This window comes from Chiloscyllium punctatum, chromosome 22, assembly GCF_047496795.1.
Source record: "Chiloscyllium punctatum isolate Juve2018m chromosome 22, sChiPun1.3, whole genome shotgun sequence".
NCBI classification, from domain to species: Eukaryota; Metazoa; Chordata; class Chondrichthyes; order Orectolobiformes; family Hemiscylliidae; genus Chiloscyllium; species Chiloscyllium punctatum.
This window is the reverse complement of record NC_092760.1, coordinates 69,596,516-69,616,110: the sequence shown is the minus strand read 5'-3', so window position 1 is coordinate 69,616,110 and position 19,595 is coordinate 69,596,516. Positions and strand designations below refer to the sequence as shown.

Sequence of the window (19,595 nt, the reverse complement as noted above, 5' to 3'; positions counted from 1 at the left end):
CTTATAACACTCACTGCTAAGTTTATCTGAAAAGCCATCAATGAGTCAATTTTTTTAAAGACAGGAGAAGAAAAGGAGTTGGTAAGAAAGAGCAAAATCATTGCTTTACAGATGTGTATCTAGCTAATCCTTGTGGTCAATTATACACCATTTTGGTCTATCTATACAGTAGGACAAAGTTGAACTTACTTAGCAGAAATGCTTTATGAACATCCTCAAGCATCCCTGAAGACATTAAACGTAATTGCTGATTCATGAAAGCCCTTGGATTGTGACTGACCAAACGGAAGTCAGCTCATTTAGAAGGTACTAAACATATTGGTGGCTTTGCCAAAAATATACAAGAGGTGAAGTTGGCTATCAACCGAAGAGCATAAGCCTTCAAACAATCTAGGCACCTCATCCTCATGCACCACCTGTCCCACATGTGGCAGAGTTTGCCGATCATATACTGGACTAATCAGCTATTTCTGAACCCATCAAGCCAGTCAAAACAAATCATCTTAATCTAGAGGAACTCCCAAAAGAGGGCTTCATTTGAAGTACTTCCTATTATAAAATCACTAACTTAAGTTCAAAATTGATTCAGCTAGATACACATCTGTAAAGCAATGATTTTGCTCTTTCTTACCAACTCCTTTTCTCCTCCTGTCTTTGCCATGGTTCAGCAATCTTCACAAACTTTCATTTTCACATCTCAGTAAAACGTACAACTCACTTGTTTTGAGCTCACTGCCAAAGTCTCTAGTATGTAGGAGTACATCACATGCCTTAAGGAGAGACTTGGCTATTTCTTGAGAAGGGATAGCAGTAAAGCAGAATAGAAGATGGTCAAGTTAACCTTAAGTGATGTCACATATGACTATGGTTCACTAAAATTTACATGATTAATTGCTTCACAAAAGAAAGGAGGCATTTCCCCTGAAACTTCCTGATTTGTTTCTCTGGTACATAAGATGATAATACAGTATATAGAAATTAGGATCATAGTAAGATGTTCAGCCCCTGAAGCCCAATCTGCCATTTAGTAAGATAATAGTTGATCTGATGGTGGCCTCAACATCACATTTCAGCCTATCCCAATGATTAACAAGTGACAGAAAGGTTAACAATCGATTAACCTTCTCTTTAAAAATATTCAATGATGTTCCTCCAAAGACTCAACAAAGGAAAACAACTTTTCTTAATCTTCATCTTAAATGGAAGACTCCTATTTTTAAAATGTGTCTGTTGGTTTCCATGTGGGGGAGGTGATGGGTTAGTGATATTACTGGTCGACTATTAATCCAGGTAATGTCTTGCGAACCCAGGTTCAAATCTCGCCACAGTAGATGGGGGTATTTGAATAGAGAATCTAATGATGACCACAAAACCATTGTTGATAGTCAGAAAAACCCATCTGGTTCATTAATGACCGTTAGGGAAGAAAGCTGCTTTCATACCCAGTCTGGCTTACCCATAACCCCAGAGCCACAGCAATGTTGCTGACTCTTAACTGCCCTCTGGGTAATTAGGGATAGATAATGAATGCTGGCACAGCCTGTGACACCCACATCCTGTGAATGAACAAGAAAAGGGAACAAACAATTTCAGCCTTCACCCTGTCAAGTCATCTCAGGATCTTGACTATCTCAAGAAATTCACTTATTCTTTTTAATGCCAATGTGTGCAGGAATGAACCTCTTCTGAACTGCTTCTAACATGTTTATTTCTTTTCTCTCCAGATGTTTTTCACCCTGTTCAACTGGATTATAAAAAAAATGCTCGTGATATTCCATTCCTCTGGCCATTTTGTTTACCTATGTAATCACTGACAGTACCTGAATAGTAATTTTGTGATTCACGTACAAGGACATCCACTGTACCTCTGAATTCTGAGATGTCTCTCCATTTAGAGAATATGCTGTTTTGCTATTCCTTCTGATGTCGATGCTGTAATTGGCAACACTGGGACTACCATAGTGTTAAGGGTTTAGATGGAGAGGAATTTGTTAAGTGTGTACAAGACAATTTTCTGATTCAGTATGTGGATGTACCCACTACAGAAGGTGCAAAACTTGACCTACTCTTGGGAAATAAGACAGGGCAGGTGACTAAGGTGTCAGTGGGGGAGCAATTTGGGGCCAGCGACCATAATTCTATTAGATTTAAAATAATGATGGAAAAGGATAGACCAGATCTAAAAGTTGAAATTCTAAATTGGAGAAAGGCCAATTTTGAGTATTAGGCAAGAACTTTCAAAAGCTGATTGGGGGCAGATGTTCACAGGTAAAGGGACGGCTGGAAAATGGAAGCCTTCAGAAATGAGATAACAAGAATCCATAGAAAGTATATTCCTTTTAGGGTGAAAGGGAAGGCTGAAAATGTGTTGCTGGAAAAGCACAGCAGGTCAGGCAGCATCCAAGGAACAGGAGAATCGACGTTTCGGGCGGGCTTATGCCCGAAACGTCGATTCTCCTGTTCCTTGGATGCTGCCTGACCTGCTGCACTTTTCCAGCAACACATTTTCAGCTCTGACCTCCAGCATCTGCAGTCCTCACTTTCTCCTGAAAGGGAAAGCTGGTAGGTACAGAGAATGCTGGATGACTAAATAAATTGAGGGGTTGGTTAAGAAAAACAAGGAAGCATAACAGGTATAGACAGGATAGATCGAGTGAATCCGTAGAAGAGTATAAAGGAAGTAGCAGTATACTTAAAAGGGAAATCAGGAAGGCAAAAAGGGAACATGAGATAGCTTTGGCAAATAGAATTAAGGAGAATCCAAACAGTTTTTATAAATACATTAAGGACAAAAGGGTAACTAGGGAGAGAATAGGGCCCCTCATAGATCAGCAAGGCAGCCTATGTGAGGAGATGCAGAAAATGGGGGAGATACTAATTGAGTATTTTGCATCAGTATTTACTGTGGAAAAGGATATGGAAGATATAGACTGTAGGGAAATAGATGGTGACATCTTGCAAAATGCCCATGTTAGAGGAGGAAGTGCTGGATGTCTTGAAACGGGTAAAGGTGGATAATTCCCCAGGACCTGATCAGGTGTACCCGAGAACTCTGTGGGAAGCTAGAGAAGTGATGACTGGACCTCTTGCTGAGATATTTGTATCATTGATAGTCACGGGTGAGGTGCCGGATGACTGGAGGTTGGCAAACGTGGTGCTACTGTTTAAGAAGGGCATAAGTTTAAACCAGGGAACTATAAACCAGTGAGCCTGACGTCAGTGATGGGCAAGTTGTTGGAGGGAATCCTGAGGGACAGGATATACATGTATTTCGAAAGGCAAGGACTGATTAGGGATAGTCCGCATGGCTTTGTGCGTGGGAAATCATGTCTCACAAACTTGATTGAGTTTTTTGAGGAAGTAACAAAGAGGATTGATGAGGGCAGAGTGGTAGATGTGATCCATATGGACTTCAGTAAGGCATTCGACAAGGTTCCCCATGGGGGACTGATGAGCAAGGTTAGATCTCATGGAATACAGGGAGAACTAGCCATTTGGATACAGAACTGGCTCAAAGGTAGAAGACAGAGGGTGGTGGTGGAGGGTTGTTTTTCAGACTGGAGGCCAGTGACCAGTGAAGTGCTACAAGGATCGGTGCTGGGTCCCCTACTTGTTGTCATTTACATAACTGATTTGGATGCGAGCAGGAGAGGTACAGTTAGTAAGTTTGCAGATGACACCAAAATTGGAGGTTTAGTGGACAGCGAAGAGGGTTACCTCTGATTACAACAGGATCTGGACCAGATGGGCCAATGGGCTGAGATGTGGCAGATGGAGTTTAATTCAGATAAATGCGAGGTGCTGCATTTTGAGAAAGCAAATCTTAGCAGGACTTATACACTTAATGGTAAGGTCCTAGGGAGTGTTGCTGAACAAAGACACCTTGGAGTGCAGGTTCATAGCTCCTGGAAAGTTGAGTCACAGGTAGATAGGATAATGAAGGCGGCGTTTGGTATGCTTTCCTTTATTGGTCAGAATATTGAGTACAGGAGTTGAGAGGTCATGTTGTAGCTGTACAGGACATTGGTTAGGCCACTGTTGGAATATTGCGTGCTATTCTGGTCTCCTTCCTATTGGAAAGACATTGTGAAACTTGAAAGGGTTCAGAAAAGATTTACAAGGATGTTGCCAGGGTTGGAGGATTTGAGCTATAGGGAAGAGGCTGAACAGGCTGGGGCTGTTTTCCCTGGAGCGTCGGAGGCTGAGGGGTGACCTTATAGAGGTTTACAAAATTATGAGGATAAATAGACAAAGTCTTTTCCCTGGGGTGGGGGAGTCCAGAACTAGAGGGCATAGGTTTAGCGTGAGAGGGGAAAGATATAAAAGAGACCTCAGGGGTAACTTTTTCCACACAGAGTGTGGTACGTGTATGGAATGAGATGCCAGAGGATGTGGTGGAGGCTGGTATAATTGCAACATTTAAGAGGCATTTGGATGGGTATATGAATTGGAAGGGTTTCGATGGATATGGGCCGGGTGCTGGCAGGTGGGACTAGATTGGGTTGGGATATCTGGTCGGCATGGACGGGTTGGTCTGAAGGGTCTGTTTCCATGCTGTACATCTCTATGACTCTAAATAAACTTTTCACTATACTCATTGAGTATATGTGACAATCAAGGCTATTCTATTTAGTCAGAGTGGACAATTTGACGTATTTTCAGTACTCCAGATTTTTGTCCACTCACAGCCTATTTAAATCCCTTGCAGATTCCTTATGTTTTCTTTACAATTCATTTTCCTATCATTGTATTATCAACAAACTTAAAATTGAACATGCGATTACTGTCATTCATATTAATTTTAAGTAGCTGAGGTCCCAGCATTGATCTGCTGCACTCTATTTGTCACATCTTAACAACTTGAGAATGACCGACTCTTGTTTCCTGCTGGCTAACTAATCCTCTATCCACATTGTTATTGTCTCCCTACACTATTAGCTCTTATTTTCCACTGTAGCCATTGATGTAGCATCTTTTCAATGGCTTTGGAAATCTAAGTTCAGGTCATTCTGCTATAAACACGAGTTTCATCAGCATGAATGAGCTACAACGCGACTGACAAATTGTGGATGTTGTTTGCACAACACAAACTTTCTACTGAACGGGTATAGCGATTTTCAATGAGTGATCTTCTACAGCACAATTTTGTATAGAGAGGTTGGTGAGGAACATAGTTGTCGCATTACAGCAGAATGACCTGTACAGCACATCCATATGTATTGAGATTTGCCAAGTGTTCTCTATAACCTCCTTAAATCAAAGATTCCAGCATGTTCTCCAGAAGTTGTTAGCTGGCCTGGAATTTCCTGCTTTCTGTTGTTTCCCCTTTCTTCTTGAATAGAGGAGTCACATTCACTATTCTTTAACTTGATGGGACCTTTCCAGAACCTAGGGAATTTTAGAAAATTTAAACCATTCTGGTAATAATCCACATCTCATTAACACAAATTGGCTGTAACGCGATTGATGGATTGTGGATGTTATTTGGATAACTTGGGCTTCCTACTGAACGGGTATAGCAATTTTCTATCATGATCATGTACAACCTGATTTTCTACAGCAGTTTTGTATAGTGAGGAGTTGCAGAGGAATGCAACATTGTCACAGAATGACCTGTATCTACATTTACAGTAGCCTCTTCTTTTAAGGGGAGAAAGTGAGGCCTGCAGATGCTGGAGATCAGAGCTGAAAATACGCAGCAGGTCAGGCAGCATCCAAGGAACAGGAGAATCGACGTTTCGGGCATTAGCCCTTCTTCAGGATTCCTGAAGAAGGGCTGATGCCCGAAACGTCGATTCTCCTGTTCCTTGGATGCTGCCTGACCTGCTGCGCTTTTCCAGCAACACATTTTCAGCCCTCTTCTTTTAAGACCTCAAAGAGGCCCATCAGGATCTGGTGACTACTGAACTACTAGTCCTAGTAATTTTCACTGTGTCCTTTCCCTGATGATATTAATTGTTTTAAGTTTCTTCTTCTCTTCCAAATTTTGATTTATGACCATTTCTGGGATGTTTTGTTTCCACTGCATTGACGGCAGATGTAAAATCTCTGTTTAATACATCTCCTATTTCCTCTTTTTCGTTATTAACGCTCCAGCTTCACTATCTGGAGGACCACATTGACTACTGACTGTTTTCCTTTTTAAATATCTGTAAAAACTCTTAACATTTGTTTTTACATTTTTCATGCTCGAGGCACCTCTCCCTCATGATTAATCTCTTCCTCATTCTTTATACTCTGTCTGATCTCTTAACTTGTGACTCATCTTTGCAGGATTCTTATTTTTAAATCTGAAATTATCTGCAATGTAATTAGTTAACCAAAGATGATGGATTCTTCCTTTGGAGTTACTTTTCTCTCATTGGAATTTATCTTTTCCGAATAGTGTGAAATATCTCAAGTCTGCCACTGCATCTTTACTGACCTTTCCCGAAACCTAATTTGCCAGTTTCCTTTATCAAAGTCTTGTCTTCACACCTTCACAATACTTCTATTTAAATTGAAAATGCTAGCTTTAGATCAATTCTCCCTCAGACCGAATTTAATATTTAATTGTATAATTACCATTTCTTCCTAGATGCACCTTCACTGTGAATGAATGAATGAATGAATGAATGAATGAATGAATGATTGAATTAATTAAATCTCAATGCACATTATCAGATCTAGTATAACCTGTTCTCTGGTTGGCTCTAAAATGAACTGCTATAAGTAATTATCCCAAAGAAATTCAATAAACTCATTATTCAGAGTACCTTTGCCAAGGTGAACATCAACCATGATTATCATCATCCCTTTATCACATGCTCAGTTAGCTGGACAACTGGTTTATAATGCAGAGTGGTGCCAACAGCGTGGACCCAATTCACACACTGGCTGAAGTTACCATGAAGATATCTCATAAAACTACAGTAATTCAGACAAGATTCTTAAGCTGGAAAGGTGATTGAATTTCAGTTTTATAAATGGAATTTGAATACATATTGTCTTATTAAGTAAAATAGTGTAAAAATATTTTGAGTAGGGACAGTAAATTTCATTTTAGAAGCCATCTCCAGTTTAAAACACCTTCAGGCAGCATGTGAATAGAAGGAACTAGAATTGCGGCTACAAGACAGAGGAACAGTGTTTGTTTAACATTCCAAGGTCAGGTGAGAAAGAAGCTGCTCGCAACTCGTTAACTAAAACATTCTAACGTTAGGTGTAACCATATAACTTTATATATAAACTAACTTGATATTAGAACTGACACTATGAATTTTATAGCAATTAGTAGGAATTAACATCTTATTAAATCTCCTTTAATTACTACAAGAATAGGATCACAAGACCTGAGATTGACCATGAAGTTGTCCATCATTGATCGTGTATTCACAGGATTGGATGTGTATATCAGAAAGGGATGTGGCAACAAGTGATATCAATGTTGCGTGTAATCACTTTAATGTGGTATGAATAAATAACCTGCACTTTATTGGGCTCTGATCTGAGCCATGATTAAGATGCCAACTAGGCTTTACATGAAAGCCAGATTCAGAGTGGTCTCTGGCCTTTCCCACAAATGTAGTAAAAGAGCTCTGAACAGATATCACTTGCACTGCTGAACACAAAACTGGATACCTCTGACGTCTCTCCCCAGTATATTTAGATTAAGAAAAACTTCAGTCCTGTCTTTTTACTAACCTCATAAAAATAAGCAAACCAATTTGCATCTCATTGCTATTTTTGGAAGCTTATTGTGTGCAAATGGATAACTATTATAGAATCCCTACAGTGTAGAAGTCAGCCTTTTGGCCTATCGAGTTCACACCAATCCTCTGAGAAAAATCCCACACAGTCCCACCTCCATAACCCATCCTTGTAACTCTGCACTTCCCATGGCTAATCCACCTAGCCTTCACATCCTTGGATACTATGAGCAATTTAGCACAGTGAATCCACCTAACCTGCACATCTTTGAACTGTGGTAGGAAACCGGTGTATCCAGAAGAAACCCATACAGATACAGGAAAAACATGCAAACTCCACAGTGACAGTCACCCAAAGCTGGAATTGAAGCCGGGTCCCTGGCGCTGTGAGGCAGCAGTGGTAACCATTGGCAACCATTGTGCCATCGAAACTACAAATGCTCTAAATTTCAAGAAATTACTAAATTTCAAATTTGAATGTTTCTGACCTAGGAGGACAAAGTGGATTCATCAATGGAAGATGCTGAAATAGTTGAAAGTATTTCAAAATTTACTGAAGCGATAATGTAGCAGAGATACTGTAGTTTCACTGCAAAAATAGAAACTATTGCACATGAATAGAAAAGCATTGGTTCTTTGTTAATACAAAGAAGTGTTTGAAAATCATATCGCAACTACCTTTGTTAACATTTGTGGTTTGCATACAAGTAATCCTCAAACAATGCCTCAAAATTCCAGCAAAGGTATTATTGTCAATGCACTTTTTTACAACTAACCATTTGGGTAATTTGTGTGGGGAACCAAAACTACCATCTATATATAAATTCAAAGGAGCCACAAATAAGTACAATAAAGGAATTCAGGAGAAATGTCTTTAACCAGAAAAAGAGTTGGAATGTGAAATGCACTACCACAGACTGTGGTTGCACTCAAGGGGAGGCTTGATGGGAGTGGGGGGGGGGGGGGGGGGGGTGCGGGAGAGATGTAATTTGTAATTACATAACTTTGTCCCTTTTATTATAATTTTAAGCAGAACAGACTTAAGGTACTCCATATCATGGGGCACATCAAGATCCCCCCCAAAAAAACAGGATCTTGAACTCTATAGGGACCAGTATGCTTATGCATGGAACAGGATGCTCAGGTTCAATATTCTGACTAAGAGAAGCTCCTGGACTTATGATTTCTGTACCTGCCTTGGACCGTAGCAAATCACACTTGTAATAAAAAGAAAAAATAAGTCATACCTGGCTTGGCATAAGGGCCCTTTGTTGTGTAATGTTTCCAAAAGATACTCTAAAAGAAAAATCATGATTTTAGAAAGTGCTAGCTAGCTTTCTCCTTCTAACAGGATATGCAATTAAAACTTTCATCTTGCTCAGTAAACGTACAATCTTATTCAACTCTATAAACTACTGATTTCAACAAGATCAATGCAAAACTTTCAAATAATGCAAATTCCCATCTGGGCAGAAAGTAATATCTACATGAAAGACAAGGGCTTGTTTGAATTTAGATTGATATTCCCATTGTTAAAAAGGAGTCTGTTGACACCACTTTCCAGACTCTTAAGATCATCTGTTTGGTAGTATAGAACTTGAGTAATGATTAAAAAAAGACACATTTTATGAAGCTGTTCAGCTTGCATTCGTTTGGATATTCACAAGAATGCCAATGCAAACATTTTATATTTTATGAGAGGTCAATGCTGACTGGTTGGTCAGTGGATCGAATAGGCAGAGACACTAACATGGAAAATGCATCAGTTAGATGATGATTGACAGTTAACTGGCAGGTTTTATTTAAAATCAGGCAGATTAATTCCAGCTGGTCAACACATTTCCCATCAGTTCTAACAATTTAAAATGTCTATACAAACTCTTAGAGCGTGGAGATTTGATAAACAAAAAATCTTTTGCTCAGATAACTTTTCCTGAACTGAAAAACTGATTATTTTGCTGGAAGGTTGTGATGGTATTGTGCATTTAAGATAGATTTGTTCAATAATGTTTCTCTTAATCTTTCTCCATGTTGCCACAGTAGTGCCAGAATGTCCATTGCAGAAGCAGTGGGTAAACAGTTATGCATTCCAAGTGTTTATCAAATTAACAAAAGAAGCATGAGTGGGTGGAATCAGGATCTCACACACCTAGGATTTTAATTTTGCTTTCAATTGGGGTTGGAGTTGGCTGTCGAAGCAGTTGGATATAGCTCGCTCTCTTTTGTAGCTAAAACTTTAATTCTCTCTCTGCTGCTAGGTTTTTTTTCAGTGTTCCTTTCTTCTGGACTAGAGGAGATAGCACGAGGAAATTCTGTTTTGCTAAATTTGCCAAGGACATGTTTTATGTGATGCTGCTATATTGGAACAGTAGATGATCAGCAGTTAAATAACATTATTTTTATTAAGTATTTCAATAGCATTAAAGTTATGCCAATTTTGCTTTTGTCTTTAACTATGGTGTAGAAATAAAATGTGTTTTACTTAAAACCTAGTAGACCAATTGAATCACATGTGGAACACACAGTGCCTACACTTGCCTACAAATAAATTAAAAAGTTAGCGTCTAGGCCATCTTCTTAATATATTTTGAGGGGGGTTTGGTTTGGTCCATAGCAAAGGAAACCATTCACCTAAACCGAATTTCTGAACCTTCTGAACTGGAAGTCAAATCTAAACTTGCAGCCCCTGGTCTAATGCATTCCGTGAGAAACAGGTCTTTCATGGAATAACACAACCAACTAGCCTTGCATATTTGCGACATTTACTTAATTTGATGCTGTAGTTATAAGTATTTACTTAGACAACTTAATGTGCTCCATTCCGTATTCTTTTTACTTCTCGAGCAGAACAATCAAATTACCTCCCTTTCTTTGACAATCTCATTGGGAAACTTGCCAAGGTTCACAATTCCGGTCTACTTCAAGCTGACCATTACTGGTCCATATACGCATTGGGAATCCCACAGTTTCTACAAGCTTACAAGAGCTGAGCATAGAATGGATCTATTGCAATACCACCTTTTGGGCATAAAAATGGGCTAGATGATTATCAACAATGATTATCAAGGTTATCAACAATCTCATAAATAGGTCCCAAGCCTAATTGCTCACCACGCAAGCTGGATGCTGAAATAAGATGTATTTAAAATATCCTTTGAAATAAAGGTTACCCTAATCAAAGTTTCTTACAGATTACCCTGGAAGGAAAAGCTAGCTAAAAGATTTGAATAACAGGTGAAGCCAACTGTTTCATGCTGTTATCATGCAGCATTAACACACATCCACCACTAATAAGATGCTACCTTCATGCCAAAAAGATGCTCAGTTACATAAATAGGTATTGTGTGAATGTCAATGTTGGTGCGATGCTAGGAACATAAGCTGTACTGACCACTAGATTTTGGAACATATCTAACAACAGATCGCTTTAGCTGCTTGAAACAGGCAAGGTACTGACCATACCCAACCACCCTGTGCTTGCAAAATTCAAGATAGTGTCAAATAATAGATGTGATTCCATGACTGGACAACATTTGCTAAATAATCTTGAGTGTGGTAAGAATTATGCTGAGAAGCAATTCAAGGCGTCAGTCAGGCTTTCAGGGTGGCATATCTGTACATATACACAGGACGCTGTTCTTGACAGACAGATCCACATTGCTCCTTTTTCAACTTAAAGTAGGCATCAGCCTAATTTTGATTCGTTCCTCAAGGAAATGCCCTGACTTATGTAAATTCAGACAAAACTTGCCAGTTAACTGTCAGTCATTCATCATTTAATTGGGGCATTCTCTATGGCAACACCTGTTCTACCAATCACAGGCCATTTATAGAGCAATCAGCACACTCTTCTCGTATCATAGAAAATGTTGTTCCCCTTTACACTTTCATTCTTGTAAAGTGTCATAATAAATGCAAGTCGAGAAATTTTTTCTTCAGTAATATCTTAAGAGCATTTAAGCATAGTATTGGAAAACAGTCAGCAACTTAATGAAAAATAGTGGCACACGTTCTCTTCAGGATATAAGAAGGGAGATATAACCCACCAATTTGTAGAAGTATTCATTTACAATACCTAACCAACTAAATAATATTTATGATATGCTTTATATTATGTAAATAATTTAGATTACTGTTGTATAAGGTTGAATTACTTAACTGTCTTCCTATCATCTTCAAAAACTTCGCGTGCCTCTTCAAAACTACATATTTCTTCAATACATTCTCGTTCAAGATTTCCTTGAGTAAAAATTTCAAAATCCCATCGATTGTATAGGAGACGTCGTCCCAGGAAATTTCGAGCTTCATTTCCCCTAATAAAGGCTGTCAAAGTCAAAGTAAAATCAAAATCAGCATGAGCAGAAACTAAAATGTTAATACAAACACAGCAACCATGGAAGCTTATAACCAGCAAAAGTCAAGTTACCCATATCTGTACTAGCACTTTGTTAAAGAGCAGTCTAAAATAAATCCAATGCTCTGCTCTCCCTGACTGCAACTTATCTTCTGCTGAACTATTTAACTAATTTTCCCTGCTCCAACCAGTCTCAATTTGAAAGTATCTTTTTTCTAACAACCCTCAGGTCAATACTAACCTCAAAGGTCATTGTTTTAAGTAAATTACCATTCATTTCTGACTCCCTAGCAATCTCTCACTATTCATCCCAAAATAGAGATTTTGTTTTCTGGGGAAGGAATGTGGAAATGAGCCAATTAAATATTCAAGATCATGGAGGTGAACTGAGAAAAAGTCAACCCAAGTTCCAAACAAGTATTCAAATAGCAACTAGCACAAATTTAGCAAGCTAGCAGTCAAAGTGAAGATAAACAAAGAAGGTTAATAGGTTATTGAAGCATTGAAGAGGCTATTCTAAAGAGATAATAAACTAAAAGATATGGTGATAGACAGGTAGGTGAGATAATACATAAATGATGCATTTATGTTCTGAAAAATACATCCCTAACAGTACAACTGGAAACATCTGTCCAGTGTCCCAAGTTATTGTATTTCTTAAATTTAAAAAAATGAAGCATCTGAATAGGCGGTGTACTGTGGTTTACACCTTTAATCCCCTAGAAGTTAAGATCCAAATTTCAACTGTTCGAGAGGAATATGCTCAGTTCCAACTGGACAACATCTTGTTTCTGCTGGCTGACCGAGTTACGATCCCAGCTGATGTTATTACCGGACAAGTCAGAACCCACACTGAAATCTGGCTTGATAGACTTTTTTATTTAATGAGGTGGTCTTCCACCAAAACATACACATGTAATGCTGCAGATTAGATTATAACAATAAAATAGAATTTGTTATGCAAAATAAGATAAAATAGAAAACACACTAATTATATGTAACAATTTTAAAGACTTTGAGTTATACAATATTACATCTATCTGCACTCTTTTACAGTTTTCAAACATCAAATAGAATTCCCTTCTCCACCACATCCATAGAGTTTGACTTAACTGTGCTTTCCACTTCCATCCAAGAGAGTTTGACAGCCTCTTCTGAGCCTTGAACTTAAGACTTTCTCAGCTTCAAATAACCCCTTCAGGGTTCTAACCAAATACTTTTGTTAAGTTTAAAACTAAACTATTCATAATGAAGTAACCTAATTAGAACTGGTAAGAAATAGCTCCTTTCTTTGGGTAAAACAGTTTTACACATCTCATGTCCACCAGGTCTTCTGTGAACTGAAACCAAAAGACTTTTCCATCCAAGCCAAAGATTCCTTTAAGCCAAAAAAAATCAGGTTTCTTATCACTAGAAGTAGGCTAATGCTCTTCAATACTTATTCTGTCCACTTGTAAAAACTCTCTCAATTGAAATTTCAATGAGAACTCCAGAAACACACTTTCATATTTTTTCTGGGGAAAAAAAAAATCATTGATCTAGAAAGCCTGATAAGTTAATTATTAATCTGCTGCATACACACGGACCAAAAGCCACATGGCACTAGCTCAAAATCTAAATTAAAAACATATACTTAACACACGTTATATCACAATTGGAACACCAAGGAATTTTCCAACATTCTTGCCCAACCAGTTAAATAGCTAGGATTTTGGTAGTGCAGCTGGCAGTATTTTTTATTGTCAAAATGCAGGCAGATCTTAAAAGTTTCAGTATCCCCTTTTTCCATATCTGTGAACTTAAAGATTCTTGGAAGCAAAATTTGAGGAAACCTTCTTACTTTATGTTTACAACATATTAGAATTATGCTCCAAAGCATGTCAAGAAAACATGATGCAATGTCATCCTTGTGTGGCAGTCACTCACATTTCCTACAGACACCAAATTAAGTATATTTGTGTGGAACTGCTTACCACATTTATCATGTCAGGCATAACTCAGCAGTGGAGTTCCTGAAGGATTTAAGATTTCTCCCCAGTGTTTTGGGTCAAATTCATCATCCAAGCAAAAATAAAAATCACAAAACAAAACAGATAAATCTGGTCAATTTTTCAATACTGTTGGAGACCTTGCTGTTCACATTAGCTGTCCCATTTCCCTACAACGACTATACTTCAATATCGCTATTGCTTGCATAGCATTTTAGGATGCCGTGAGATATTGAAAGTTATAGTGTAGATGACTTTTTTTTTAAAAAAAAGCATGACAGCAAAATGTTTTCCCAACACCTTGACCAGGAAATATTGGACCAAAAATCTTGATTTACTTTTAGATATTATTTGTTCAGTAAACGAAAATCATCATGTAAGAGCCTGCCACATCAGTTACTGACACTATTCAGTACTTTGATAACATATTTTTATGACTGTTACATCACATATATGTTTGAACTGGAAATTACTGGTGTCTTATTGTTCTGTAAAAAAAATTACAAAAATAGCTGTTGTCTTAACACAAACCTTTATAAGCAAACTTCAACACTTGTAAAACATGTTAGGATTCCCCATAAACACAATTGTACATTGGCACAGTAAGCATACTATGCATTTTTTTCCTGGCAAGCAACTTCAGTTTTTAAACTGCATCCGCTGCACAATGAATTGAGAGTGCAGAATTCACACCAAAATACTTTCCACACATTAGGAATGGAATTTGACTCGTTTTACTCTGTCTTCTGGCCTGTTGTTCCATTAACAATACACAAAAGCTGCTTACACAACTTACGGTAGCAACTACATACACCGTATATTATATGAAAACATACATATACATATGGTGAGACCCCAAGCAGAGTCCTGAAAGCAATTCCATTTTATGCTTAAGTACAGACCCCTTAACTTTCAGAAGGAGGCAGAAATTCTTTGCTGTTCTTTGAAAAGCCATTTCCTCCCACTCATCGCCATGGAATTCTGTTCTACCAATGGAAATTTGGCAAGATTAGACACTTCACCAATTAACATTTCTATGCAATTGTATAAAACAGCATCATAATCTATCAAAACTGAAAATTTTATGACTTACAGTTAAGTGTCATACAGCACAGAAACAGAACCTTTAATCCAATCAGTCCATGCTGACCATCATCCCAAACTAAATGAGACGCCCCCCCCCCCGCCTCTGCTTCGACCATCTCCATCCAAACCTTCTCCTATTCATGTACTTATCCAAACGTCTTTTAAACATTGTAACTGGAATCACATTCATCGCTTTCTCAAAGTTTATTCCATACACTAACTGTGTAAAAAAACTGCATGTTTTTTCAAATTTTTTTTCTCCTCTCACCCCTAGTCTGAGAGTCATCAAGTTATACAGCATGAAAACAGACCCTTCGGTCCAACTCGTCCATGCTAACCAGATAGCCTAAATTAATCTAGTCCCATTTGCCAGCACTTGGCCCATATCCCTCTAAAGCTTTCCTTTTCATATACCCTTCCAGATGCCTTTTAAATGTTGGAAATGTACCTACTTCCATCACTTCCTGGCAACTCATTCCAGATACGCACCACCTTTTGCATGAAAACATTGCCCCTTAGATCCCTTTTAAATCTTTCCCCCTTGCCCAAAACCTATGACTTCTAGTTCTGGACTCCCCCAACCTAAGGGTAAATAGACAAGGTCTTTTCCCATCAATGCCCCACATTATTTTATAAATCTCTATAACGTAACCCCTCAGTCTCTGATGCTCCAGGGAAAACAGCCTCTCTCTGTAGCTCCAACATTCCAACCCTGGCAACATCCCTGTAAATCTTTTCTAAACTCAAGTTTCACAACATCCTTGCTACAGGAAGGAGACCAGAATTGCACACAATTTTCAAAAATTGGTCTAACCAATGTCCTGTATAGTCGCAACATGGCCTTCCAACTCCTATACTCAATGCTCTGACCAATAAAGAAAAGGATACCAAATGCCTTCTTCGCTATCCTATCTACATAAAGCTCCACTTTCAAGGAACTATGAACCTGCAAGCCCAGGTATCTCTGTTCAGCAACACTCTCCAGGACTTTATCATTAAGTGCCCAAGTCTTGCCCTGATTCGCATTTCTAAAATGCAGCATCTCACATTTATCTAAATTAAACTCCACCTGCCACTCTTCGACCCATTGGCCCATCTGATCAAGATCCTGTTGTACTCTGTGGTAATCTTCATTGCTGTCCACTATACCTCCAATTTTGGTGTCATCTGCAAACTTATCTTCTATGTTCACATCAAAATCATTTATATAAATGAAGAAAAGTAGTGGACCTAGCATCGATTCTTGTGGCACACTAATGGTAATAGGCCCCAAGTCTGAAAGGCAACCCTCTGACTTCTACCTTCAAGCTAATTCCGTATCCAAATGGCTAGTGCTCCCTGCATTTTATGTGATCTAACCTTGCTCCAGTTTACCATGAGGAACCCTGTTGAACACCTAACTAAAGTCTATATATATCACTTCCACTGCTCTGCCCTCATCAATCATCTTTGTTACTTCTTCAAAAACCGCAATTAAGTGTGTGAAACATGATTTCCTATGCACAAAGCCATGTTAACTATCCCTGATCAATCCTTGCCTATCCAGCAGGTCAGGCAGCATCCAAGGAGCAGGAGAGTCATCGTTTCGGGCATAAGTCCTTCATTCCTGAAGGAGGGATTATGCCTGAAAACTCGATTCTCCTGCTCCTCGGATGCTGCCTGACCCACTGTGCTTTTCCAGCACCACAATTTTTAACTCTAAGACCTATTTGCTCCCAAGTAACCCATTTGTTCTTAATGTATTTAAGAAAATCCCTTTTGCCCTCCTGATTTCCCTCTGAAGTATACCCCTACTGCCTTTATACTTTAAAGATTCACTTGATCTCTGCTGTCTTTACATGAAAAATGCTTCCTTCTTTTTCTTGATCATGCCCTCACTTTCTCTAGTCATCCAGCAATCCCTACACTTACCGCCCTTGCCTTTCATTCTAACAGGAATATATTGTCTCTGGACTCTCCATACCTCCTACAGCATGTTTCAATGACTACTGTCCAGTGGCCCTAACTTCAGTGGTCATGAAGTGCTTTGAAAGGCTAGTCATGGCATTAATCAACTCCAGCCTCCCCACTACTCTCGACCCACTCCAATTTGCCTATCGGACCAACAGATCCACATCAGATGCCATATCACTTGCCCTTCACTCCTCCCTAGAACATCTTGACATCAAGAACAGCTACATAAAGAATCCTACTCATTGAAGGTTGAACTGTAGTCAACACTATTATCCCCTCGAGACTGATTACTAAACTTAGTGGTCTCTGATTAAGCCCCACTCTCTGCAATTGGATCCTCAGTTTCCTGACCCACAGCCCATAATCAATCAAGATTGGGGACAATATTTCATCCTCACTAACACTCAACACTGGAGCCCCACCAGGGGTGCATACTCAGCTGCCCATTGTACTTACTGTCCACCCATGACTGCATTGCCAAATACCAAACTAATGCCATTTACAAGTTCACTGATGACACCACCATAGTCTGTTGAATCTCAGATGGCGATGAAGCAGACTACAGACGGGAGGTGGAAAACCTGGAAAAATGAGACACTGAGAACAACCTAGCTCTCAATGCCAGCAAAACCAAGGAACTCATTATTAACCTTCAGCAGGGTGTTATTCATGTCCCCCCCTACACATTAACTGCACAGAGGTGGAACGAGTGGAGAGTGTCATGTTCCTGGGAGCGGTCATCCATAACAAGCTTTCTTGCATTCTTCATGTGAATGCACTGGTTACAAAGGCCCAACAATGTCTCTTCTTCCTCAGGCAGCTAAGGAAATTTGGCATCACGGTGAATACCCTTGCCAACTTTTATAGGTGCGCTATCGAAAGCATTCTGTCTGGACGTATCACTACTTGGTATGGCAAGCATACTATTCAAAATTGGAGATGGTTACAGAGAGTGGTGAACTCGGCCCGGAAAATCACAAAGGCCAACCTCCCATCTATAGAATCCATCTACCAGACCTGCTGTCAAGAAAAGGCTGCTAGCATTCTCAAAGATCCATCCAATCCTGGCAATGTTTTTCTACAACCTCTGCCATTGGGGAGAAGGTAGAGAAGCCTGAAACAAACGCATCAGCCAGTTTCGAAACAGCTTCCACTGTATTGTTGTTAGAATACTGAATGGACTCACAAACTCTTAACATTCCCCTGTACCTGTGTTTTTGTTTTTGCCACTGTTTATCTATGTGATCTGCCTGTATTGCTCACAAAACAAAGCTTTTCACTGTGCCTTGATACACGTGACAATAAATTCAATTCAATTTTTGAAGGCTTCCCATTTTCCAGCTGTCCCTTTAATTGCACCCAATCAACTTTTGAAAGTTCTTGCCTAATACCATCAAAATTAGACTTCCTCCAATTCAGAACTTCAACTGTTAGATCCTGTCTATCATTTTCCATCACTATTTAAAAACTAATAGAATTATGGTCACTGGTCCCCAAAGTGCTCCCCCATTGACACCTCAGTCACCTGCCCTGCCTTATTTCCCAAGAGTAGGTCAAGTTTTGCACCTTCTCTAGTAGGTACATCCACATACTGAATCAGAAAATTTTCTTGTACACACTTAAATTCCTCTCCATCTAAACCCTTAACACTATGACAGCCCCAGTCTTTGTCTGGGGAGTTAAAATCTCCTACCATTACCCCCCTATTATTCTCACAGATAACAGGTCTCCTTACAAATTTGTTTCTCAATTTCCCACTGAACATTGTGTGCGTGTCTGTGTGTGTAATCCCAATAAGGTAAGCATCCCTTTCTTATTTCTCACTTCTACCCAAATAACCTTCCTGGCCATATTCCCAGGAATACCCTCCCTAAGTTGAACCATAATGTTATCCCTCATCAAAAACACTCCCCTTCCTCTCGTGCCTGCCTTTCTATGTCATTTGTATCCTAAAACATTAAGCTGCCAGTCCTGTCCATTCCTGAGCTACATCTGTGTTGCTCAGGGATGGATATCATTGCTATGATATCCCAGTCCCATGTTCCTAACCATGCCATGCCATGAGTTCATCTGCCTTCCTGTTAGGCCTCTTGCATTGAATTAAATTCAGTTTAAATTTACCTCTGCTTTGGCGTTGCTAATTAGAAATGGTATAACGGCTGCAGAAAGACAGTTCAAGGGGGATGTGCCTTTGGAGGTAGTATGGGCAGAAATAGGAAAGGAGCAGTCACCTTGTTGGGTGTTTACTATAGGCCCCCCCAATAGCAGCAGAGATGTGGAGAAACAGATTGGGAAACAGATTTTGGAAAGGTGCAGAAGCCACAGGGTAGTAGTCATGGGCGATTTCAACTTCCCAAATATTGACTGGAAGCTCTTTAGATCAAGTAGGTTAGACGGGGCGGTGTTTGTGCAGTGTGTCCAGGAAGCTTTTCTAACTCAGTATGTCAATTGTCCGACCAGAGGGGAGGCCATATTGGATTTGGTACTCGGTAACAAACCGGGACAAGTGATGGGCTTGTTAGTGGG

At 39.3% G+C, this 19,595-nt stretch overlaps 1 protein-coding gene and 1 long non-coding RNA gene across 4 annotated transcripts in view; one reads left to right on the top strand and one right to left on the bottom strand.

Annotated features, from left to right (window-relative positions):
* LOC140493765 (uncharacterized) overlaps positions 1-19,595 on the top strand; it is a 145,497-nt gene that overhangs the window by 91,732 nt on the left and 34,170 nt on the right. The window lies entirely within an intron of this gene.
* Positions 1-19,595, bottom strand: part of prrg4 (proline rich Gla (G-carboxyglutamic acid) 4 (transmembrane)) — a 38,966-nt gene that overhangs the window by 12,223 nt on the left and 7,148 nt on the right. The window contains exons 3-4 of the mRNA XM_072592618.1: positions 11,848-12,011; positions 8,936-8,984 (exon numbers count right to left, since the gene is read on the bottom strand). Coding sequence (XP_072448719.1) covers positions 8,936-8,984; positions 11,848-12,011 — 213 coding nt within the window. The remainder of the gene's footprint in view (positions 1-8,935; positions 8,985-11,847; positions 12,012-19,595) is intronic.